Source organism: Aquarana catesbeiana, linkage group LG01 (genome assembly GCF_042186555.1).
Source record: "Aquarana catesbeiana isolate 2022-GZ linkage group LG01, ASM4218655v1, whole genome shotgun sequence".
Lineage (NCBI taxonomy): Eukaryota > Metazoa > Chordata > Amphibia > Anura > Ranidae > Aquarana > Aquarana catesbeiana.
In genome coordinates this window covers 836,401,313-836,426,568 of record NC_133324.1, presented here as the reverse complement: position 1 = coordinate 836,426,568, position 25,256 = coordinate 836,401,313, and the positions used below count along the sequence as shown (strand labels likewise).

The 25,256-nt window shown below is 44.4% G+C and overlaps 1 protein-coding gene across 6 annotated transcripts in view; it reads left to right on the top strand.

The window, feature by feature from the left end:
• The window catches only part of N4BP2 (NEDD4 binding protein 2), a 219,002-nt gene that overhangs the window by 13,375 nt on the left and 180,371 nt on the right, over positions 1-25,256 (top strand). For 5 of the 6 annotated variants that reach the window (XM_073608577.1, XM_073608554.1, XM_073608569.1 and 2 more), the window contains 2 exons: positions 3,575-3,849; positions 22,058-23,096. In XM_073608577.1, coding sequence (XP_073464678.1) covers positions 3,642-3,849; positions 22,058-23,096 — 1,247 coding nt within the window. In that variant the 5' untranslated portion in view covers positions 3,575-3,641. The remainder of the gene's footprint in view (positions 1-3,574; positions 3,850-22,057; positions 23,097-25,256) is intronic. The other variant, XM_073608591.1, reaches the window with a different exon arrangement.

Below are 25,256 nucleotides of genomic sequence, written 5' to 3'. Positions count from 1 at the left end.
TGCCTGTCCATTCACATAAGCCTTTGTATTTTGTGGGTTTACATAGTGCAATGTGTTCCATGATTAGTTAGAAGGAGGATAGGGGCGTGCAGAGCTCCAAAGCACCACGTTGCAGCTTCTGCATCATATAGTGAAAGCTGTACTGTACTGCATCCATGTACTCTCAGCGCTCAGTAAAACCATCAAATGTATATTAGGGATAAATCCAGGAGGTGGCATACACCTAGTTGGACTCAAAGTAATTGTAAAGTCAGCAATATATCACATTATCCATTCTAACATTTATTTAAGATTAGCAGTGTGTTTATTTTTTTAAAATGGAATATCTCAATACCTTTTTGAGGTCATGCTATAATGTTGTCAAGTGATTGCTGGTTTGCTCTTCCCGAGCACAGGGACTCATCAGGTAATATACTACACAAAAAGGATTAAATAACATTGCAGCCTTACAGTGCTATTGATGTTGCTTAAAAAGATAGAGTAACAGCAATTTTTTTTTTTTGTGTGTGTGTTTTTTTTTTTTTTAGGGTTTACAAACACTTTAACCTATTGTAAACCAACACTTTTTAACTACCTCCCACCCGGCCACTGCACATAAGCTGCGCTGCGGCTCCATCCTGTGATTATTATGATGAGCAGAGATCGGGATATGGGCACTTGGATTGGTTCTCCCAATCATGTGATGGCTGTGTCCAATCACAGCCGTCACAATGTAAACAGTTCTCCCCGCCGAGCTCAGTGTGGGGAGGGGTAATCGGAAGCTCTGTGACAGTTCTCTGTGTGAGGATGATTTTATACAGAGAGCTGTCACAGATCCCCCCCCCCCCCCAAACAGTACACCAAGCACCACTGATACACCTGTCAGTGTCCCCATAAAACATATGTCACAGTGCACAAAACATCTGTCTGTCCCCCATCACCGCCAACACCAAATAAACCCTGATTTGGGTTATTTTTTACCAAAGAAATGTAACAGCATCATTTTTGGTCAAAATTTCTGCAGAGAAATGACTTGTTTGCAAAATCTTATAACAGAAACTAAGAAAAATTCATTTTATTTTTATTTTTTTTTAATTTTCGATTTTGTTTTTTTTTTGTTTTTTAATTTTGTAGTGTAAAAAATAAAAACCCCAGCGGTGATTAAATACCACCAAAAGAAAGCTCTATTTCTGTGAAAGCAAATTATAAAAACTTAATTTGGGTCCAGTGTTGCATGACCCAGCAATTGTCATTCAAAGTGCGACAGCGCTGAATGCTGACAATTGGTCTGGGAAAGAAGGTGCTTAAAGTGCCCAGTATTGAAGTGGTTAAATAAGGAAATTCTGCACTTTTGTTGTAAAAAAACAAAACAAAAACAATAAATATATTAACAAATTTTGTTGCAGATTCCTACCTGTTTCTGCTCTGAAGAAAAAGCTGTTTGTTCCGCTTGTGTTTTTGGATATGGATTCTGAATGAGAGTGACTAATTTTAATTAGCTGGTACACTTTCATGGTTCTTATGAGAAAAGTTGCTGTGGCTGCATCTCTTATCTTTGGATGTTAACAACATTTAGGGAGCATCTCCCCAAAAATAACATTTCTGTTGCAGAAGATGCCTAAAGCCTGACTTGTATCTAGGTGCAGAGTTCTTCACTAAAGCAGGAAATTACATTTTCTGAGGTGTTTTGTACACCAATGGTGTACAGAACACCTCCAAGTTGCCATATTACAGTGATGGTGAACCTCGGCACCCCAGATGTTTTGAAACTACATTTCACATGATGCTTATGTGCTTTGCAGTTTAGTTGAGCATCGTGGGAAATGTAATTCCAAAACATCTAGGGTGCCAAGGTTCACCATCACTGCCATATTACAGTGAATTTTACAAAAAATTACAGTGCTGCAGATTGAAAAGGAAAGGTAATTTTTAAAGTAGCATTCCATTCAAATACTAACTATACATAAACCCCTATTCTTAGGGTGCTGCAGTCCAGTCACATGATCTCTCCAGCGACTGGCTTTAGTGAAGAGGAGAGGTGACCAACAATGGCTGCAGAGCCCAGATGATGACACCACCCATAGGCTAACTAGAGCACACTCAGAGTAGCTAAGCATAGCCATCTTTCCTTTTCAGGGTAGTTAGAATTGTCTTAGAATGGGGGTCGGAACAGGTTTAGGTATTGTTAGTCTTTGACTGGAATTCTACTTTAAATAACATTAAGCCCGGGTTCACACTATAACGGGCTGCGGATCACACAGGAGCGCTGTGCGTCCCTGTTCCCAGTTTCAGGGACGAATCAGGGCCAATTCTATGCCTGAATTCGGCCCTGAAACGGAGCCAAAGACGCACAGCGTTTTTGTGCAGTGCGCTCCGCAGCCGCCCGGAGATATGTGAACCGGCTCCATAGGGAGCCAGTCACATTCTCCCGCTATGCGAATTAGATGTGGGGAAACACACATCTAATTCGCATAGGTGTGAACCCGGGCTAAAGATGAAGTATGGCCAGAGCTCTTTTTGCCATAATTCACCTGTGGGTCACAGGAATGCACTTAGTTCTACATTCATGTGACCCACACGAGAATTATGGCTGCATTGGATCAACGCTTTATCCACCAAGGTGAGTATGAATGTTTATTATTTTGAAATCCAGCACTTCTCTTTTAAATTACAATATGACTTGTGTAGTGTTGCTTTATGAGTTTATGTGAAATCTCCATTAATCGCTGTAAAATATTGCAATTAGAAATATATTTCAGTATAGTTGAAGTATTGAGTGTTGTGTTGGTGTTACTGTAATTAGTTCAACTTCAAAGCTTGGCCTCTTATTTTCCCTGATAACATCTCACCTGGGTAGTAAACAACCGCCTTCTTTGACTCATCCAATCAGGCTGTGCCCAATATACGTTTACTAAATACAGTGACCAATTAGGGAGAATTATATTAGCCACACTACAGAAAGGAGGGAGGGGGTGATATAATGCTTTGTGACCAAGCTAACTCACTCTTTGGTGTGGGAACAGACAGCAGTCACCATGGGCTGACCTGAAGTTAACTGGTAATCTAACTCTATACTTGTATCTTATATTGTATTGTAAATATGGTTCTGTGAGTAATTTTGTAAATATCATGTAAGCCAGGGGACCTACACCGTACATTGTGTTGTAAATACGGTCTGGTGTGTAATTTGTATATATTATGTAACCCTATCAATAAATGTGTATTGCGGATTGAACTACCTCTTTTGTACAAAATCTCTCAGATCTAGATATGTATATGTCCATACTACTACAATGATTGAGGGGCATGCACATAATCGCAGAAACTAGTCAACAGTAGCAATTATCTATACTCTATTTTTTTTTTTTTTTTTTTTCATTTTCTCTATTTTTCCCACAAAAGTGGAGTTACCCTTTAAGCATTCCAGTCATTGCTTGTGATCACACGGCACATGTAAAAAACAAACCAAAAAAAGATCCCCTTTACATCATAACAAATCCCAAAAGGGGTCAAACTCTCAAATCTTCTTTCCAGTAATTGATTTCAAAAGATGCATATATTTATATTAAAAAAGTGAATTATTTTATATTTTCAGCTATCAATAAATGTTCACAATGAACATTAAATAAGGCAGAATATGACTGGACGCTTTTAGTTTGGAGATGCCTAGAAAAAGAAGGAGTTTGTCCCTAAGTCCTCAAAAGAAGTCATCAAACCCCAACATCCCTGTGTCCCTTTCATCTTCTGCTACATTGCCCCTTCCACCAGCAATGAGTGGTAACAAGAAGGAGATGCTCAGAAGTATGTGTGAGATGTTCCCCAATCTGGAACCTTCCTTGATAGAAATGGTGCTCTCTGAATATACTGAAGGTAAGTTTTATATCATGTATACATATTGTGATATTCTGTTGAATTTAATTAAAGTAGAAGTGCAGCCTAAAACTAACTAACTCTAAATGTACTGTCGGCCACATTCTAAGACTAATCTTTCTAAGCCTGTAAAGCAAAAATCACTTTGGTCTCCAGCGGGAGATGCTGTGTTGAAGAGACAGCCGACAACAGCTATGAAATGCCTAGGAAGTGACATCACCCATAAACATACCATGGGGCTACCATTGCCAGCTACACAGAGAAGCCACCGCTGACAGCTCAGCTTGGGATCGGACCGTATCAGCTGCAGAGAAGGTACGTATAGCAGTTTTTGCTTTATAGGGTTAGAAAGATTAGTCTTAAGGCCCGTACACACGATCGGGCTTTTTGACAACAAAACATGCAAATGAGCTGTTTTGGAGCAACATCCGACCGTGTGTACGCTCCATAGGACAAACTTTTTCTGTTTCCATCGGACTTTTGTTGGCTGTACGAACGGACAAACTTTCCAGCAACAAAAGTTTGATGGAGCAAAGTCCGATCATGTGTACACAAAAGCATCGGACTTTTGTACAAACTACAGTACGCAACCGCGAGAATGTTTCCAGCGCGAAGCCATCAGTTCTCGGCGACAGGGTACCATACATCTCGCGCTGGCTGCAATAGGAAAAACACATTTTCCTACTGCGGTGATCGCGAGAGGGAATTCCCCTCTGGGGGCATACCAGGCCCTCAGGTCTGGTATGGATTTTAAGGGGAACCCCAAATCCATACCAGACCCCTATTTGAGTACGCAGCCTGGCCGGTCAGGAAAGGGGGTGGGGTCGAGCTAGCGCCCCCCCCCCCCTGAGCCGTAACAGGCCGCATGCCCTCAACATGAGTGGGTGCCTTGGGGGAGGAGGGCGCCCTGCAGCCCCCCCCCCAGCCCCAAAGCACCTTGTCCCCATGTTGATGAGGACAAGGGCCTCTTCCCGACAACCCTGGCCATTGGTTGTCGGGGTCTGTGGGCGGGTGTTTATCAGAATCCGGGAGCCCCCTTTAATAAGGGGTCCCCCAGATCCCGCTCCCCACCCTATGTGAAGGAGTATGGGGTACCGGGGGAAAAAGTGTCAATTAAAAAAAACACACTACACAGGTTTTAAAATTAATTTATTAGGCAGCTCCGGGGTCTTCTTCTGTCTTCGGGGGTCTTTCCAGCATCTTCTCGGTCGTCCTATGACCACGCCCCCTTATGACCTCACAGTCCCAGAATGCCCGGGACTGTGATGCCATAGGGGGGCGGAGTCCCCGCCTATATAAGTCATAGAGCGCACAGACAGCATTACAGTCGGAGAGAGCGTTGTGTCAACATCTCTGGAAAAGGAGAGGGAAGAAGACGATCCAGATGTCTGGGCTCCTCTGCTAGCAAAAGAGCAGAAGATAGCAGAGGAGCCCGGCAGAAAGAAGAAGGCATCGGAGAAGAACCAGAGAGCGCGGAGACGACGCCGGAGAGAGGGCGAAGACACCCGGAGAGACCCCCGAAGTTGGAAGAAGACCCCCGAAGACGGAAGAGGACCCCAGAGCTGCCTAATAAATTAATTTTAAAACCTGTGTAGTGTGTTTTTTTTAATTGACACTTTTCCCCCCAGTGAATGGTTAGGGGTACGCTGTACCCCATACTCATTCACATAGGGTGGGGGGCCGGGATCTGGGGGACCCCTTATTAAAGGCGGCTCCCGGATTCCGATAAGCCCCCCCGCCCGCAGACCCTGACAACCAACGGCCAGGGTTGTCGGGAAGAGGCCCTTGTCCTCATCAACATGGGAACAAGGTGCTTTGGGGTGGGGGGGGCCCGCAGGGCGCCCCCCTCCCCCAAGGCACCCACCTCCCCATGTTGAGGGCATGCGGCCTGGTAAGGCTCGGTGGGGGGGGGAGGGCGCTCGCTCGTCCCCACCCCTTTCCTGACCGGCCGGGCTGCATGCTCGGATAGTAGGGGGTTCTCCTTAAAATCCATACCAGACCTAAGGGCCTGGTATGCCCATGGAGGGGAACCCATGCCGTATTTTTATTTAAAATTTGTCGTGGAGTTCCCGCTCAAGATTCTTACCAAACACAGTGCCTGGCATTGGCGGGGATCCAAGTCGGATCCCCGCACCAGTGTGAACCCGGCTCACAAGGTGTCAATCTCGCCAATAAAAGTGGCGGGATTGACACAGTATCAGACGACAATACAGAAGTTGACCAAAGGGTGGTGGTAAAGAGCTGAAAAACCACGTGATTTGGTGAAAGTTGGCTGGAAAAGTCCTGTCGTCTGTATGCAAGACAAACTTCTAGCCAACGCCCTTTGTACAAAAAACCAAGGGAAAGGTTGTACAAAGTCCTATCGTGTGTATGGGGCTTTAGAATGTGCCTGCCAGTAGATTTAGAGTTTAGTTTTGGTTTTTGGCTGAACTTCTACTCTAACCACTTCAGCCCTGGAAGGTTTTACCTACTTCTTGACCAGGCCATTTTTTTCGATACTGCACTGCGTTGCTTTAACTGACAATTGCGCAGTCGTGCAATGCTGTACCCAAATAAAATTGATGTCCTTTTTTTTCACACAAATAGAGCTTTCTTTCTGGTATTTGATCACCTCTGTGGTTTTTATTTTTTGTGCTAGAAACAAAAAAATACCGACAATTTTTGAAAAAAAAAAAAAACAATATTTTTTACTTTCTGCTATAATACATATCCAAAAAAAATGTAAAAGAAAATTTCTTCATCAGTTTAGGCCAATTTGTATTCAGCTACATATTTTTGGTAAAAAAAAATCCCAATAAGCGTATATTGATTGGTTCGTGCAAAAGTTATAGTGTCTACAAACTAAGGGATAGATTTAGGGACTATTTTTACTGGTAATTGTGGCGATCTGCGATTTATTAGCAGGACTGCGACATTGCGGCGGACAATTCTGACACTAAGTGACACTTTTTGGGGACCAGTGACATCAATATAGTTATCAGTGCTTAAAAAATGCACTGATCCCTGTATAAATGTCACTGGCAGGGAAGGGGTTAACACTAGGGGGCGATCCAGGGGTTAAATGTGTTCCCTGGGAGGTGTTTCTAACTGTGGGGGTGGATTCACTGGAGGAAAAGAGAGATCGTTAATCAGCTGAGCTGATTGATAAGCAGTGTGCTTCGTTTACATCAGCACACTGCTGCTCTGTGTCTTCTGTGAATGATCGGCGGGTCACAGGGGGCCATTGCGGCCACCGGAACCACTGATTGGCTCCCGCTGTGTCCAATCACAGCGGGAACGGCACTCGTGCACCCGCCCCCTAAACTGCGTGCACAAAATCTCAAACAGGTACATGATTTTGTGCACCCGGGCCGCCCTACCACAGTAAATGTACGTGGGGCGGTCCCGAAGCTGTTAAAGAAAATCAAAGTTCAACAGAAAAGTAGTAGCCCAGGAAGGGGTTTCCACCATTGAAATGGGGAAAAAATTATCAAACCACCCGGCTTTCTTTCTTCAGCAGCGTTTGGCTGGTCCCTTAGATTGTCTCACCTCTGTTCCTATGCCCCTGCCAGTACCCCCAGCTCTCTCAGCCTTCTTAGTTGCAGAACTCTGTTGCACAGGCCCACATCATAACCTCTCAATAGGTGATCTCCTGACACCCTGAGCTCTCTGTCCTCTGAGACCTCTAGATCCCCCCTTTTCTCTGGACCTGCCTAGTCGCTTTGACTCTCTATCCTCCAGACTTGCTTGGCCTTCTGGACACTTTCATCCCTCTGGACAAGGAACCTCTAGCCTCCAACTCAAAGTAAGGTCTCCTGAGCAGAACACATTTGTCTCCTAACAGGAGCCCTGAACTATTCCCAAAGCTGTCTTTATAATGGGTGTGCACACCCACACACTCAGCCTGCTGGTCTTCTGCAACACTGGGTTTTGAGACGACTTCTTTCCCAAAGCTTTTCGAAGTCTCCAAACTCTAGAACTCAGTGTGGAAATACCAAAACCTGTAGAAAACAAAAAAAAAAGTTTTTTTTCCACTCTAATGGGGCGTACACATGGTCGGACTATTCGGCTACAAAAGTTTGACGGACCAAATCCGGCAGACCATCCGATCGTGTGTGGGCTTTCCTGGACTTTCAGCTGACTTTTCCAGTCGCAAATCTGATGGACTTTAGAATTGGAACTTGCTTCAAATCTTTACGTCGTAACTCCGCCGGACCCAGAAATCCGCTCGTCTGTATGCTAGTCCGACGGACAAAAACCCACGCTAGGGCAGCGATTGGCTACTGACTATCAACTTCCTTATTTTAGTCTGGTCGTACGTCATCACATACGAATCCATCAGACTTTTGTGTGATCGTATGTAGGCAAGTCCGTTCGGTAGAAAGTTCGCCGCAAGTCCGCCAAAAGTCCGTCAAAAGTTTGTCGGACTTTTGTAGCTGAAAAGTCCAACCGTGTGTACTCCCCATAAATCAATATTTCACAGCCCCACACTCTGCATTTGTGAAAACCGTGTCCCTTTTTCCTAAGTTTACACAGTGGCAGGGCTTGCACTGTCACAATGTGTCCTTTTTATGTGTACATGTTTAAAGCACAGTAGATGATAGAGTTGTTATCCATCAGCTAATCATATCTTTTGTTGGATTCTGAGTCAAGATACCTGTTATAGGTTTCAAGGTTTGTCCAGCTATCATGGACATTAAAAGCCAGATTTATTCTTGTAATTTGTGTGTATACAGTTGTGCTCATAAGTTTACATACCCTGGTAGAATTTGTTTTCTTGGCCATTTTTCTGAGAATTTGAATGATAACACAAAAACATTTTTTTTCACTCTTGGTTAGTGTTTGGCTGAAGCCATTTATTATCAATCAACTGTGTTTACGCTTTTTAAATCATAATGAAAAGAGAAACTACACAAATGACCCTGATCAAAAGTTTACATGCCCTGCTGATTTTGGCCTGATAACATGCACACAAGTTGACACAAAGGGGTTTGAATGGCTATTAACGGTAACTGTCCTCACCTGTGATCTGTTTGCTTGTAATTAGTGTATGTGTGTGCGTGTGTGTGTATAAAAGGTCATTGAGTTTCTGGACTCCTGACAGACCCTTGCATCTTTCATCCAATGCTGCACTGACGTATCTGGATTCTGAGTCACAGGGAAAGCGAAAGAATTGTCAAAGGATCTGCGGGAAAAGGTAGTTGAACTGTATAAAACAGGAAAGAGATATAAAAAGATATCTGAGGAATTGAGAATGCCAATCGGCAGTGTTCAAACTCTAATCAAGAAGTGGAAAATTAGGGGTTCTGTTGAAACCAAACCATGGTCAGGTAGACCAACTAAAATTTCAGCCATAACTTCCAGAAAAATTGTTCGGGATACAAAGAAAAACCCACAAATAACTTCAGGTGAAATGCAGGACTCTCTAAAAACATGTGGTGTGGCTGTTTCAAGATGCACAATAAGGAGGCACTTGAAGAAAGATGGGCTGCATGGTGGAGTTGCCAGAAGAAAGCCTTTACTACGCAAATGCCACAAAGTATCCCGCATACAATACAACAAACAGCACAGAGACAAGCCTCAAACCTTGTGGCACAAAGTCATTTGGACTGATGAGACCAAATTTGAGCTCTTTGGCCACAACCATAAACGCTACATTTGGAGAGGAGTCAACAAGGCCTATGATGAAAGGTACACCACTCCTACTGTGAAACACGGAGATGGATTGCTGATGTTTTGGGGATGTGTGAGCTACAAAGGCACAGGACATTTGGTCAAAATTGATGGCAAGATGAATGCAGTATGTTATCAAAAAATACTAGAGGAACATTTGCATTCATCAGCCAGGAAGGTGCACATGGGACGTACTTGGACATTCCAACATGACAATGATCCAAAACACAAGGCCATGTCGATCTATCATTGGCTACAGCAGAATAAAGTGAAGGTTCTGGAGTGGCCATCTCAGTCTCCTGACCTCAATATCATTGAGCCACTCTGGGGAGATCTCAAACGTGCAGTTCATGCAAGACAGCCCAAGATTTTACTGGAACTGGAGGCTTTTTGCCAAGAGGAATGGGCAGCTTTACCATCTGAGAAGATAACGAGCCTCATCCACAAATACCACAAAAGACTTTAAGCTGTCATTGATGTTAAAGGGGGCAATACACGGTATTAAGAACTGGGGTATGTAAACGTTTGATCAGGGTCATTTGTGTAGTTTTGTTATGATTTTAAAGTGTAAACACAGTTGATTGACAATAAATGGCTTCAGCCAAACACTAACCATGAGTGAAAGAAAAGTTTTTGTGTTATCATTCATATAACATATAAATGCCTAGAAGCACAGTGCAGTATATTACTGGGAAGTGGAAGGCATTTGGTACAACACAGACCCTCCCTGGACCAGGACGTCGATCCAAACTGGATAAAAGGCTAATAAAAACCTTTTTCCAACACAGTGATTTTTTTTTTTTTGAACCTGCCTTATTCCTTCTACATTTTTCTGACATTCCTACAAAGACCTATAAGAGGTTGGCCCTCCATCATTTACTTAATGCTGACAAAGCCTGCAACGCTTTGCGATGGAAGGACCCCAATCCTCCTCCTATCTCATTGTGGCTCAACAAATTAGAGGACATCCATACTCTGGAAGACTTGGTGCTTACCGTTCAGAATAGACAGGAGCGCTACACAAAAAATCCCTTCCCATCATACCACCCCCTTTTTTTTTTTTTTTTTTTTTTCTTCCTTCTTTCTCCCTCCCTTCCTGCTCTGTATTTTCCCTAGCTCTCGATTATTTACATAAAAAACAGGTGTCCAGCCCGTACCCGTAACGCAGCTTTATACTACGCAATACAGTAGTGGGGGAAGTGTCTTAGCCCTTATAGTGTTTTACACAGTGCCTTCATTGTGATGTTTGACACTGCTCTCTCCAGATTAACCTCTACACCAGGGATATGCTATTAGCGGACCTCCAGCTGTTGCAGAACTACAAGTCCCATGAGCCATAGCAAGACTGACAGCCACAAGCATGACACCCAGAGGCATGATGGGACTTAGTTTTGCAACAGCTGGAGGTCCCCTAATTGCATATCCCTGCTCTACACCCATGAGCTCCTCACTTGGAGCTGCTGGGAATTTTCTCTTCATATTCTTTTAACTGCATTCTGTAGAGATCATCTATGAAACATTAAAGATAGCACCGCATGTAGTTTGGATAGGAAAATATAGTCAGCTGAGTCAAAACACAGAGCCTCCAAAAATAAAAAAAACTAAATTAAAATTGTTCAGCTCCCGTTCTCACCTATACGAATTACACCGCATCCAATTTGCAGGACATTTTAAAATACATTCATTTGAATGTATCTGGTTCGCATATGTGCGCTGCATTCGCACTGCGCATTGCACAAAAAACGTGTGTGTTTTTTTGGGCATTGCGGTGCGAATTACAAGCCCATTATCTCCTATGGGAACGCATCTGATTCGCAGATGCATTGCGATCTGAACAAGGATTTTCTCCTTCTCCTCACTACACCTCCCCCTCCCCCTCTCCCTGCTCACTGATCCACAGCTACAACGCAGAGAAGCCTTTGAACAACTGATTTTTATCTTCCCAGTGAAACCTGAGCTTCAATTCGCACCGCACATGTGTGAACCCAGGCTCAGGCTGTGATTGCTTGCTGGATATACCAGTTGAAAAGAGACTCACTGTTTAGATGATATTAGATTGGTCCTCAATTGCAGCGACAAGGTGGTGAATCCAGAGTCCTTTGCAGGTGTGCAGGATGCAAATCTCTGTATTCCTAGTCCTGGTGACATGCACAGGATGTTATCCACTCAAAACCAGCATGGGGCCGCCTGGCCATTTACTTCCAGTTTTCAGTTGTTTGTGGATTTCCAGTTATTTTTATTATTATTATTATTTTTTTTTTTATATATATTATCTCTATGATTGACAGTGCTACATCCAGAAATCAAACCTGTCCTGTTCACTAACTATCAGGAATACTTTCTAGCCAGAATTGCATTTATTTGTCTGAGATAACCAATGCTTTCTTCAACATTGTAAAGACTTAGTGGATGTAAACCCAATGGCATCCTTTCTAAACTACTGCCATAGGGGTTATCTATAAGGATATACATGCCTCCTGCATGTATCTTTACCTGTCAAATGTCTCCCCTCTGTCTGGTATGAGAGCTGAAAAACAGCAGATTCTGTGGGTGGGTCTGTTGTCTGGAGCTCGGTGGGTGGAGTCGTGATGTCAGTAGACTCCCCGCCCACCTCTACACTCCCCTTGTCAATATGCATTTTCTCCTGTGTATTTCTTACACTGAACTTCTGCTATGATCTCTAATATCCAATGAAAAGACAGGAAAGTAACCACATGACTTCAGCATGCCAAATCATGGTGAGGTGTGGAACAGCCAATCCTTGCAGAGCTGCTGAAGAAAGGAATGGGGGAGGGAATTAAAAAATCATGCATGTGCCTTAGGCTGTCACAGCAAGGGGGAGTATTTGACAAAGTTTTTGTCAGTTTGTCAAGATTTCTCTCACTGAACAATAAAAGAGGATTGCTCAGAGATGGATTAACTCTGTGTGGCAAGAATGGGCTCAATTGATAGGAAATCTTATACTCTACAGTATGATATAAAAAAAAAATAAAAAATTCGGGTTTACATCCACTTTAATGCAGCAGCTCTATAGGCATATAGGGAGTCTGGAGGTCTATGAGCACAATACGGGTACCGACTTGTGCTACCAAGGTTTCCCGGAACTCACCTCGCCTAAACACATGAAAGCATTATATATTAAGTCACACTTAATGACTTGAGATGATTGACACGTGTGGTTGACTGGGATATGGCTGAGCTCATGGGCATGCATTTTTAAGTGACAACATTGTCAGTTTTTACCTTATGCAATCTCCTATTGTTTATGCTTTCCTTTCAATGATTAAAATGTTTTTCTACTAATTGTTCTAATAAAGTTATATCAGGTTAAACCGCAGTTTGTTGCTTTTCCTTTACTGAAGGTAAGGACACCTTGGGTCCTATTCCCACTCCCCTTTTATTTTGACTACTTCTCCTGTTCTGACAAGGAACACCACCCTATTAGGTGAGCCGGTAACCTGTTACCTGAATTAACCAACGATACTGGTCATCAGGACCCCGCCCATTGCATTTTTTACTACGATCTATGGAAATCATTGCTGGCTGCAAATTGAAATGGATTTTTCATTAAACCAATGGGCCACAAAAAAGGTCCAAATTAGCAACAGTTCTGAAGTAGTGACTTGCTAGTATACCTTGGAAATCCAAGAGACTCTTGAATTTTAGGCTCAGACTGTACACAGGGTCATACGATTAATCCACAACAACTGTTGATATTAATTCCTACTGAATGATAGGGATGGGAATTCGAATTGAAGGGAGAGAGGCCCTGTTAATACCCTACTGTATATAGGGACTTTGGATATTTGTGTAAAGACTAATATAGGTACCTGTACTTTAGCACTGTTGTGCTTTTTTAGATTCATTCAGACTCTTTTTAATGTAGCAGGGTGGAGGTAATATCCCCCCCCCCCCCCTCAAAAAAAAAAATCTATACTCACCTCTGTGCTACAGCATCAGCCTGATGCTCTAAGACCAGGAACTGTGTGAGTGATCACACGACGGCTGATCGCTCAGCTCTGCCTGCTCTGGTCCTCCATCGCTCACTATAGTGCCAGGCTGGAGAGGGGGTGAGCGGAGCTGGCTTGGGCTCTTAGCTGCTTGCTGACAAATGGAGCCAGCTGTCAATCCGTCTACAGAGTGGATGCCAACAATATTGCCAGGATCCTTCCAAAGCCTGGAGGGGCTCTGCTTTGTCAGCTGATAGCGGTCGTCAGACGGGTCACAGGAGAACAAAAGTAAGTGTACTCTTGTGACTCACGAGATGTATGGGACAGAAAAAGTCTTTGGCCATACTTCTCTTTTAAATTGCCCTTGTAGTAGTCATTATGTTTCTAGCTTAAAGCGATTGTTAACCTAAAAAAAAAAGGATTCTGCTCCTTTAAAGTATGTTATGCAGCACAGTGCGTGTGCTGTGTAATTTGCCCCCCTGTATCGCCTGAAATACCGGGCTGATCCTGCCTTGCTCTGCCCTCCCCTCTGTAAACTGACCACAGTTTATCATGGCTGCTGAGCCCTGACACCTTGGTCAGTTTACGTGCCTCTGTCAGCTGCAGCTCTCCTGTCGTCCTTCTCCCCCTCTCCTCCTTGCCTGTCAGCTCTTACCAATCCTGCCCCCCCCCCCCCCCCCCCCCCCCCGCTGCTGAAATACCTTTTTAAAAAATACACACAACCCCCTCTGTTATAAAGCCTCCTATGCTGTAGTGTGTGTTCTTTGTAAAAAAAGATTGTATAAAAAGGGGGAATTGGGACTTTAAATGAGGCATGGTTAGGTGTCTCCATCCCTGTCTCAGGTATATAACAAAGGGAAGTTGGGACTTTTTTTTTTAAATAAAAAAAAAAAAGGTTTTATTGAACATTCACATATTATCCAACAATAGACTTCACTTGGTTTGTAATTACATAAGATTTGTTATAACAGATTCTATTCATGCACATACATATATTGTTTATTACAACTTGGGTATCCAACCCACTGCACTTCTCCTGCCAACAAAAGATTTCACCCTTTCCACCCCCCCGCCCGCACAGTTTATCTTATATATACTATCCCGCATCCCCCTATCTTGTTTACAGAGATTGTAGGAGCCTGGACATCACCAGCTCTCTCGGGCTTAGGCCTGGCGTGTCCAGCCATTTGGACCAAATTCGTTCGAATCTAGTGGGGCACCCTCTGTGTTGATATATATACTTTTCCCTTATGAGGGTTTGTCCCATGTGTTCCACCCATGTGCGGCTAGTAGGTGGCCCCACAGACTTCCAACCCATGAGTATAAGTTTCCTGGCCTGGAATAAAGCTCTGGAGAATGCGACCCTGACCAATTCTTCAGGGATCTCCTCCTCCAGGACCCCCAGTATACAGCACATGGGGTCAAGGGGAACCTTCATCTGAAATACCTCATTGAGCGTACTCATCACCTCCCTCCAATATCGGTGGAGTTTCGGGCATCTCCACAGGAGGTGAATAAGGTCCCCATCATGCTGACGACAACGGGAACATAGAGGGTCTGCTGTCCTGTCCATTTTAAATAGCTTTTTTGGGGTATAGTGCACTCTTAACGCTATAAACTATTGGGATACCCTTTGTGCAACATTAAGGGAGCATGTGGATACAGACTGCAGGGCCTCCTCCCATTGCTCCCCTGTAAGCTGACCAAGGTCCCTTTCCCAAGCAGACATTGCATTGCATGGGAATGCTCGCAGGTGCCTTGCTAACATCTGGTAGCATTGAGATATAATTCCCTTGGTCTCGCTACTGGACTGCAACACATGAAACACCGGCGTGGGCGACAGTGTCCATCCACCCGCGTCTCCCTGTGCATTGATTGCATGTCGCAGCTGAAGGTAAGAATAAAACATGCTATCTGGCAGGTTAAATTTATCCTGCAATTCTGTAAAAGAGAATAATTTACCGTTTGCAAATATATGTAGTAGCAGTTTAACCCCGTGTTTTAGCCATCTAGGCCCTTGTAGTAATTTATCCAGCTCAGTATAAGAGCGGTTGCCCCATATTGGACTATAGTCAGTGAAACCCTGCACCCCCTGAAGTTATCTGACCTTATTCCAAATTTTTGGTACGAGTGACATTGTTGGGGTCTGTTTGTTGGATTTTGCAAATAGCTGTGCCTCAAGGCCCATGGGAATGGTCTCAGCCCCCGACGCCATCAACATCAACTGTGCCGACGAGCCTTTTGGTTCCGACGCCATAGAACCGACCAGCTGTTGCAATTGGGACGCTATATAGTACAACCAGGGGTTGGGAACTGCCAACCCCCCGTTGTCCTTCGATTGCTGTAGCTGCTCCAACTTAATTCTGGGGTTTTTGTTATTCCACAATAACCGGCGGAAGAGTGTATTTACTATTCTGAAGATTTTTAGCGGGACCACGACCGGAGTATTATGTAAGAAGTATAGCAACTGAGGCATTAGGATCATTTTAATTAGGTTGGCCTTGCCCGCCAAGGACATCTTCAGGTTATTCCAGGTATTTATTTTGTCCCGGAAACGAGATAGTAAGGGGTAGATGTTTAGGGAGCAGTAGTCTCCAATCCTGGGCGCCACTTGTATGCCCAGGTATTTTAAACTAGTGACCAGGGGAATGGGGCAGCTATCCGGGAGTACAATCCCACTATCTCTGTCCAACAGCATCAGAGCCGACTTGGACCAATTTATGGTTAGCCCGGAATAGCGGCCGAACGTTTTTATTATAGACATCACCTCCACTAGCGAGTGACTCGTGTCTCCTAAAAAGAGTAACATGTCGTCAGCGTACAACATTATTTTTTCATGTAGAGTTCCGTATTGGAACCCCTGTATCTGGGCACTATCTCTTATCAGGGCTGCCAGGGGCTCTATCGCGATCGCAGAGGGGACAGGGGGCAACCCTGCCTTGTCCCCCTGCCCAGAGCAAAAGCCGGTGATACCCTGTCCGTCACTCTTATATTGGCCTGTGGGGACGCATAGAGCAGCTTAACCCACGCTATAAACCGTGCACCAAAACCAAACTTTGCCAGTACTGCCCATAAATATCTCCAGCTAACGCTGTCAAAGGCCTTGTTGGCATCAAGAGACAACAACGCCCTTTGACCCCCGTTGTCTGCTTGCAATTGCATATTCAGGAACAATCTCCTAAGATTTGTGGCTGTTGATTTTTGTGGCATAAAGCCAGCCTGGTCCTGGTGTATAATGGAGGAGATAATCCCATTGACCAGGATCGCCAGGACCTTAGCTAGAATCTTCACGTCACTCTGGAGCAACGATATAGGTCTGTAGGAGCCTGGGTCTACCGGATCCTTCCCCTGTTTAAGTAGTAGGATTACGTTGGCTCTTGCCATAGATTCAGGAAGTCTACCCGCATCTAAGCTAGCATTAAAAACCTTTAGCAGTTCAGGGAGTATCTGTTCACCATATTGACTAAACACCTCCATGGGGAGGCCATCCTCTCCTGGTTCCCTGCATGTGGGAAAAGAACAGGCCGCCGTCTGTAGCTCCTCCTCAGTTATGGGAGCATCTAACTGATTTCGAGCTGCCACCGACAGCGATGGTAAATCTATTTTTGTCATATACATGGTTAGGTCTGCATCCGAGTAGGCATCCCTTGATCTATACAGGTCGCCATAGAAAGATGCCAGCTCTGAAATAACGACCTCTGGAGAATTGACTATTTTCCCATTGGCTGCCCGGATGGCCCCAATGGCTGGTGACTGCTGCTGGGATCGTGTGATTTTAGCAAGTGGACGGCCTGTCTTTTCCCCCTCTTCATAGAACGCCAGTTTCGAGAAAAATCTCTTTCTCTCCGCTGTGGAGGATCTCAGCCGGTCCAGGGAGTCCTGGGCCGACATCCATGCCTCCCTGGCTGAGTCAGTAGGGCTAGTGACATAGGTAAGTTCCAGTTGTCGCACCAAGTCCCCCCGCCTGTTCTAACAGAACCGAGGAGTTGTGTTTGACCTTCTGTATTTCCTGGATAAAAGTCCCTCTTAAGTGCGCTTTAAAGGTCTCCCATTTCAAATGAGCATTAGTTAAATAGCGATGTGTTTTAAAGAGCCTGAATCTGAGCGGCTATTCTTTCTTGTGAAGTAAAAAGTTTCAACCAGAAAGCATTTAATTTCCAAGGGGCTCTAGGTAAGTTACTAGGGGGCTGAGTAGTTAACCACATAACTAGTGGGGAGTGGTCCGAGACACCTCGCGGGAAATATTCTATTTTGGATATACTGCCAACCAGGTTTGGGGTGCCTATGCATAGATCAATACGTGACAGTGGCCCGTGGGTCTTAGAGAAACAAGAGAATTGCTTATTATTTGGATTTCTGTTACGCCACATATCCATCCATCCCACCTCTATGAGTAGGCGGCTCAGAGCTGTGCCTCGTCCGCCCCCAGGAGGCCGTACAGGGGGGTGTCTGTCTAGTTTAGGGTCCAGGTAACAATTAAAGTCCCCCATTATCAGTACCGGTATATCCGGTTTGTTGACTAAGTATGAGATTAATAGCTGCAAAGCCTCCCTGGAGAACGGAGGGGGCACATAAATGCTAATATCAATGTGATTGTGTACAAGTTACAGTGCAAAAACACAAACCTTCCAGATATATCTATTAATGAATCCAGTTCCTGGTACACTAGGGCTTTGTGTATCAAAACACTTACTCCACGTGAAAAAGCAGAGTAAGTGGAGTGATAGGCTTTACCTACCCAGGCGTATTGTAAAAAATTGACTGTGTCGCTCTTCAAGTGGGTTTCCTGCAAGCCAATTATGGCCGGGTGAAACTTACGCAGCCCGGCAGAAATCATAGATCTTTTTAATGGGTCATTTACTCCTCGCACGTTCCAGGACACTATAGGTGTATCAGACATTGCGAGAGCATGAGCCATTTCTCAGAAGCATGTGCCTGTCCTGTATCCTTTGATGTTGCGCCCAGAGACTTCCAAGCTGCAGTCCATGTGCAAGCAAATTGCCCAGACGACTGTGCGGGATGTGGGGCAGGTCGACAAGGCATAGTGCGCAGTGGGTGTGCTTTAGATCTTTGCAAAAAAAAGTATAAGTAATAAGTAAACTTAGTTGCATGGTGAAATAAACCACGTGGTAGATCCATGGATAAGGTAGATCTTGTAAACCAAGACCCGCTGGCAGCACCAAGCGGAAAAGTATCAAAAACTGCGAGGCTCTGAGGGCCAAAACCGTGCCAACAGGGCACAAAGACTCAAGCCATAACAACAGTGGCAACTTGTATTGTGTGGGAGTGAAGCACATTCACAGCCCACCCGGTTGGCTAAACAACAACTGTATCGAGCTCTAAAAGATTCAGTACTCAGTCGCTGTCGCTTGAAGTTTAGGAAACGTCCTCTTTGTAAGGAGCAATATCAAAAATAGAATATAGGCGCCTTTTATGGATTAAGTAAGTGGGTCATTTGAAATCAGCCTTCCTCATTTTCACGTCTGCGGCGGCGTAGATCTTGTTCATTCTGGTCCAGCCATCCTGCAGCATCCTGTGCGGTTTCAAAAAAGTGGTTCTGGTCTCCAGCCGTAACTCTCAGCTTAGCAGGGAACAACATTGCATACTTGAGTTGAAGTCGTTGCAGCCTTTTTTTAACATCCGCAAACTTAGATCTTCTGCGCTGCACTTCAGCTGAGAAGTCAGGATAGAAGGATATTTTGGTACCGTTAAACTGCACTGCCCCCTTTTTTCTGGCTAACCTTAGAACCACTTCACGGTCCCGATAGTTGAGGAGCCTGGCCAGCATCGCTCTTGGGGGATTGCCAGGCGGGAGAGGTCTTGGTGGTACTCGGTGCGCCCGTTCCACTGCATACAGGGGCGAGAAGGCCTCTTTGCCAAATATATTTTGTAACCATTCCTCGACGAACACCGTGGGGTCTCTGCCCTCAACCTTCTCTGGTAGCCCCACTATGCGGACGTTGTTGCGTCGCAGGCGGTTCTCAATGTCGTCGGTCTTCTCAAAGGCCTGGTGTGCATGCTGTGTGGCCCCCCTCACATCTCTGTTCAAGTGGGGCATCTGGTCTTCTATGTCACTGACTCTCCCCTCCACTGCTGTGGTTCTCTCTCTAATTTTTTGAATGTCCTGACGTAGCAGGGAGACAGTCTCTCTCAGCCCCCCAAACTTTTCCTTCAGGTCATCCACTGAGGCAGTGCATCTGGACTGCATGTAGTATTTCACTCAGCGTGGGCTGGGGGGTATCCTCCACCTGCATATCGAACAGGCCTGGCATAGGATCTGGTACAGACTCCATGGTATCAGTGTCTTCTGGCCTGTCTGTGTCCCCCCTGCCTGCCTGCTCCATGGAAGCTGCAGGAAGCTGTGTGCTGCTGTGTGTGGAGTCTGCTGAGCCCGCTAGCTTCTGTGCATAGTAGAGCATGTCCCTGGTCTGGTCTTTAGCCTTAGGGGGTTTCTGTGACTTACCCCCCTGCTCCGCTCTCTTCTCCTGGCCTTGTGGTGTTCCCTGAGGCTGAGACGTCCAGGCGCCATCTTGGGATTCTGTGGCGGCCGAGGCCGCTTGTTCTCCGCGGTTCCCTCGGGTCATCATGCCCCAATCTGGTGCTGATTTTGTGGCCTGGGATGACAGGGAGGCTGTGGGTACCAGTACCGTGCTTTTTGGGCGTCCGGATAAGCGAGGAGATGATCGGTCCCAGGATCAACAGCGGGAGCTCCGGTGAACAGGTCTGTTCACATGCCGCGCTAGGCCACGCCCCACAGGGAAGTTGGGACTTTAAATGAAGCGGGTGGAATGCGGAGGTAGAAGTAAAAAGTTTTTAATTCTAACATAATAATGATAGACAAAATAAATTTCATATATATACATGTATAGCCTTAGCACAAGATGTAGGCATGATAGATACAAAATACAAATCACATACCATAATAGATACATGGTAATAAAAGTAATGGCATATAAAGCGATAATATGGTCTGCAGGTGCCAAGAGTGGCATACCCGATTACTATGTACATGATAAGTGTATAAATACATAGCTAGTGTAAAAGTGGCATCGGATTTAACTTGTAGCTCGACGCGTTTCGTGAATACCTTCACTCATCAGGAGCAGATGCGACAATTGCCTATATAATTTAGTAAATATGGTAAACCACACTCAATATAGGGAAGAATAAAATGAGTAAACTTATGCTATGAATAATTGGCCACACACACTTACCAAGTCGGGCAGGTAGTAAAGCATGCAGTAAATGGCACAAGGTGAGCCAGAGATAAATTACCTCTCCACGGGGGGGCTGAGGTGACGTGTATAGAGGATTGCAGCATAAGATAGTGTAGGAAAGTGCATGGGTCAGGAATGGTGTCCATACAAACATGGTGATGGTATGTATCTCATCAAGCAAGAGTATCTGGGAATAAATATTAAATATATATATATATATATATATATATATATATATATATATAGATATATAATGTATATGTTTTAAGACAATAGTAATTCTTTTAGAGTAATTAATAAATAATAAACCCAGTATAATTGTATGAGGTAGTAGAGAAAAAGAACATTGACTAAATTACTAATGTGCATGTTGCTGAGCTAAAAAAGAAACAATAGAGTGAGCGAAATAATCCGAGTGATCAGGGAAAGAAATAGGGTGTAACAAAGGACATGGCAACTGAAATGAAGCAGTAAAAATTAACCAAAGGGCCCTTACCTAAATGCTGCATCCATACAGTACCAGCGGACCAACAACTGATCTGCAGGAAACCCCAAAAAGGAGACCAGCCGGGAGCACGTAGTAGGTACACAGTACATCAGTGTGGTGGCGTCATGACTGACAGCACACGCACGACGCAAGAGACGTGGTGCCGATGCGCTGAGGGGCATCCCCCCAAACCTCCTGAACACAAGGAAATGTAAGGGGAGGACCCACAGACCGCATTGCAGCCCCCGAAGAGGTGAAGGATCCACAGCACCACCGAGAAGCTCAATAAACCACAGAGGCATGACACACTGGCCAACGATAAGTGTGCATTGAACAGGAGTGTTAATAGTCATGTGAGAACACAGGACCAGTGCCGGGAATGCCATATATTTAATGATATATGTAAAGCTAATAAATATATACATGATTAATTATTTTAATTGTCCTAGATCTATAGATCCCAATAGGGCATACAGACATCTAGAGAATAATCCTCATCTTTGTAAAAAAGATGTCTATTTCCACCTGAATGCACAGCCCCAATTGGCGGTCACGTGACTCCACGACACTCCCCTGACATCTAGGCTCACTACTCCTCTTCTCCCTTCCAACTGACGTCAGCGGGGAATCTCGGCCCCTCCTGCTCTAGCTGTCAGATCAGGAGCGGGAGCCTTGAAGAGTCATGTGACCGCTGATCGGCGCTAAGAATTCAGGTAGAAAATAGGCATCTTTTTTTTACAAAGAACATATGCAGCATAGGAGGCCTTATAACCGAGGGGACTGTGTGTAATTTATAAAGTGGCTTAATAACCACTTAAAGGGTAGAAAAATTGTAATGTGCAAAATGATCATGCTGTGGTGTCCATATCTAACTTTTATATTTCTTTTTGTTTTTATACTAGTTGAAATAGTGATGGACTATCTCTTAGAGCTCTCAACAGTTGCTAAAATGGAAGCTAAGCTGGAGTCCACAGGTTTTGAAAATATTACATCGTATTTGGATGGTTTGCAGATGAATTCACATAGTCCAGAAAATGGGGACACTGACAAAGCTGAAGATTATCCAGATGACTCGTGCATAGATGAGACTGGTTGCCATGACCTGGATATGTTGTTAGATGAAGCACTGGATAGGTATGGCCTAACAAGTTCAGAAGATATTTATAGCAAAGAGAAACCTGAGAGTTTAGTATCAGAAGCTTCAACCAGCGGTGTTATGTCACAGCAGGTTCAATCAACATCACCTGGGAATACCTCATTTCACGCAGAGTATGTGGAAAACATTGCTCAGACCCAGATAAGCCTGGATAGGGCAGAGGAGTTGCAATTGTGTGCCTCACCCCACAAATCTAATGCTGATACCATCTCTACTACATCATCAGTTAAACCCAAAATAACTGAACTGGAACAGACAGAAGCTAATTTTATGACTTCTCCAGGCACACATGACATTTCTTTACAGAACGATAACATTAGAACTACTAATTCCCAAAGACATTTTGTAAGCAGTAAAATGCCTGCTGTTCAGAAGTTTAGCCAAGAGAGCATCCAGTCAGTATTAACAGGGCAGTCTATTGCACCAAGTGTTTCTCCTAAGTCCCAATATAAATGGAATCCATTGGCATCAACATTCATTCCAGCAGCCAGTCAACAAGGCTCATTCATCACTCCAGTAGTCGCTAATCCTGTACAATGGCCATATGCTCCATGTGCAATACAACCTAGTGGAGTCTTTTCTTTTAATGCTCAGGTTCCCTCTGCATATGTCTGGAATCCATTTTCTTCAATACAGTGGACTGCTGAAAATGTGAAGCCCATCAGTGTGCCTAAACCCAAACCACAGCTTATTGCTCAGTCCTCTAAAAAAGTGACACGTTTAGTAGGAAAAGTGCTAATACTGTTAAGAGGTGCACCAGGATCTGGGAAAACTACACTGGCAAGGTAAAAACAATCTTTGTATCTTACTAAGTACAGTAAAGTGAAATCTTTGCCACTTGGCAACAACCTGAGTGGAAAATACTATTTTGATATTCTAGATGCAACCTAAATTGAACTTGTTCTTTCTCACGTTGCCAAAAATAAGGTATTTACTTCAATGCCAGCTTAAAGAGGAGGTCCAGCCCCCCCACGAAAAATTAAAAGTAAACGGCTACAAATACTGCAGTTGCTGACTTTTAATATATGGACACTTGCCTGTCCAGGGAGCCCGCAATGCCTGGTAAATGCCGAGATTTCTGGTAAGGGAACCCAGCAGTGGAGCCTTTTTACATCACAGCCGGTTTCCTACTGCGCATACGCGAAGAACGCTGCACTTTATAATTGGCCCAGCGGCGAGGAGGGCTGAACTTCCGAGAGGTACCCATTCTTCCCCACCGAAAGGTGACAAATGTGTCACTGGAGGGGAGGTAGGAGACGGATAAGCGGAAGTTCCACTTTTGAATGGAACTCCGCTTTAAACGTATTTTCCCTTTGCTCCTCTGCTGCTCAGTTATGTCAATAGAAAGAAAAAGAGATAACCAGTGCTTTCAGGTATGGGAAGAATCTGACGTGCTCCATTTCCTTATGTGAGCCCAAGCAACCCACTCTGTCTCTGACAAAGGTCCCCAGCCCTTTGTCTTAGAAATTTTAGCTGGCAGAGTGGTTATAACTGCATATAAGATCTGATCACAGCTACTTGGAGCTTACAAAAGGTTTCATTTATTCATCCAGATGGGTGAACATATGGACAGGAAAATCCATGGAAGGTAAAATCATTTGCTCTATGGGCCAGAAAATGTTCCCTTGTCCTATTCAAGCAATTTCTGCTGTGCTTTGATTGTGGTGCCCCAATTGTAATTTAGTCTACAGAACTTCTAAGTCAGGTAACCTGTAACCTTTTTAAAAAAAACAATCAGAATTCGTATGTCCCTCAGTCTCCTATTTCCTAATACAGGTATAGAAGTGCTAGTGCCCCCCCGGTAATCATTTTCAGAGTGAATTGTCGTTTAAGTTTTTAGTGAGAGCACATTTTGACTTATTGCCCATTCTGAAATGGGAAATCCAGGTATCTGTAACATCTGTTGTATTTTAAATAACCGTTACACCTGCCAGACCTGAAGCTCTTTGGCACAAATAACACATGATTGCTTTTATAAATGATTAGCTTTTATTGCTCTGATTAGCTCATAGCTTTGGGTAGAGCCCACTCACAGTTATTCCAATGTACTTCCCATTGCTCACCTAAGCTCTACAATAAATTAGGACTTTTAACCACTTAAGCCCGGTGTTCTGCCGAGAAAGTTCCGCTCGGCGGATAAGGACCCCCCTCTACTGCGCAGGCGCTGCGCCTGCGCAGTAGGATCGGGCGGAAATAGCTGAAGGTGAATAGGTGAAAATCAGCTGTACACGGCACCTGTAAGAGGGCCCCTCGCGGGCTCGCTTCGCTCGCCACGCTTCGGGCACGGCCTCGCTTTGCTCGGCTCTTTTTTTTATTCCCCCTCTGGATCCACTTGGATGGTGGGGAAGGAACTTGGACCTAGGGCGCAGGCGCCGTGTACAGCTGATTGAACATTTTGAGCTTCGGCTATCTCCGGCGGCTGATAGTAGTTCGTACTGCGCAGGCGCTGCGCCTGCGCAGTACGGGGGGTCCTTATCCGCCGAGGCAACTTTCTCGGCAAGACACCGGGACCATTAGGCTGCCTAAAGACCAGAGGACTTTTTACAATTTGGCACTGCGCTGCTTTAACTGGTAATTGCGCGGTCATGCAATGTTGTACCCAAACAAAATTTGCGTCCTTTTTTCCCCACAAATAGGGCTTTCTTTTGATGGTATTTGATTGCCTCTGCGATATAAACGGCAAAAGACTGAAAATTTTGGGGAAAAAAATGATATTTTCTACTTTTGTTATAAGAAAATCCAATAAACTCAATTTTAGTCATACATTTAGGCAAAAAATGTATTCAGCCACATGTCTTTGGTAAAAAAAAAAATGTCAATAAGCGTATATTTATTGGTTTGCGCAAAAGTTATAGCGTCTACAAACTAGGGTACATTTTCTGGAATTTATACAGCTTTTAGTTTGACTGCCTATCTCATTTCTTGAGGTGCTAAAATGGCAGGGC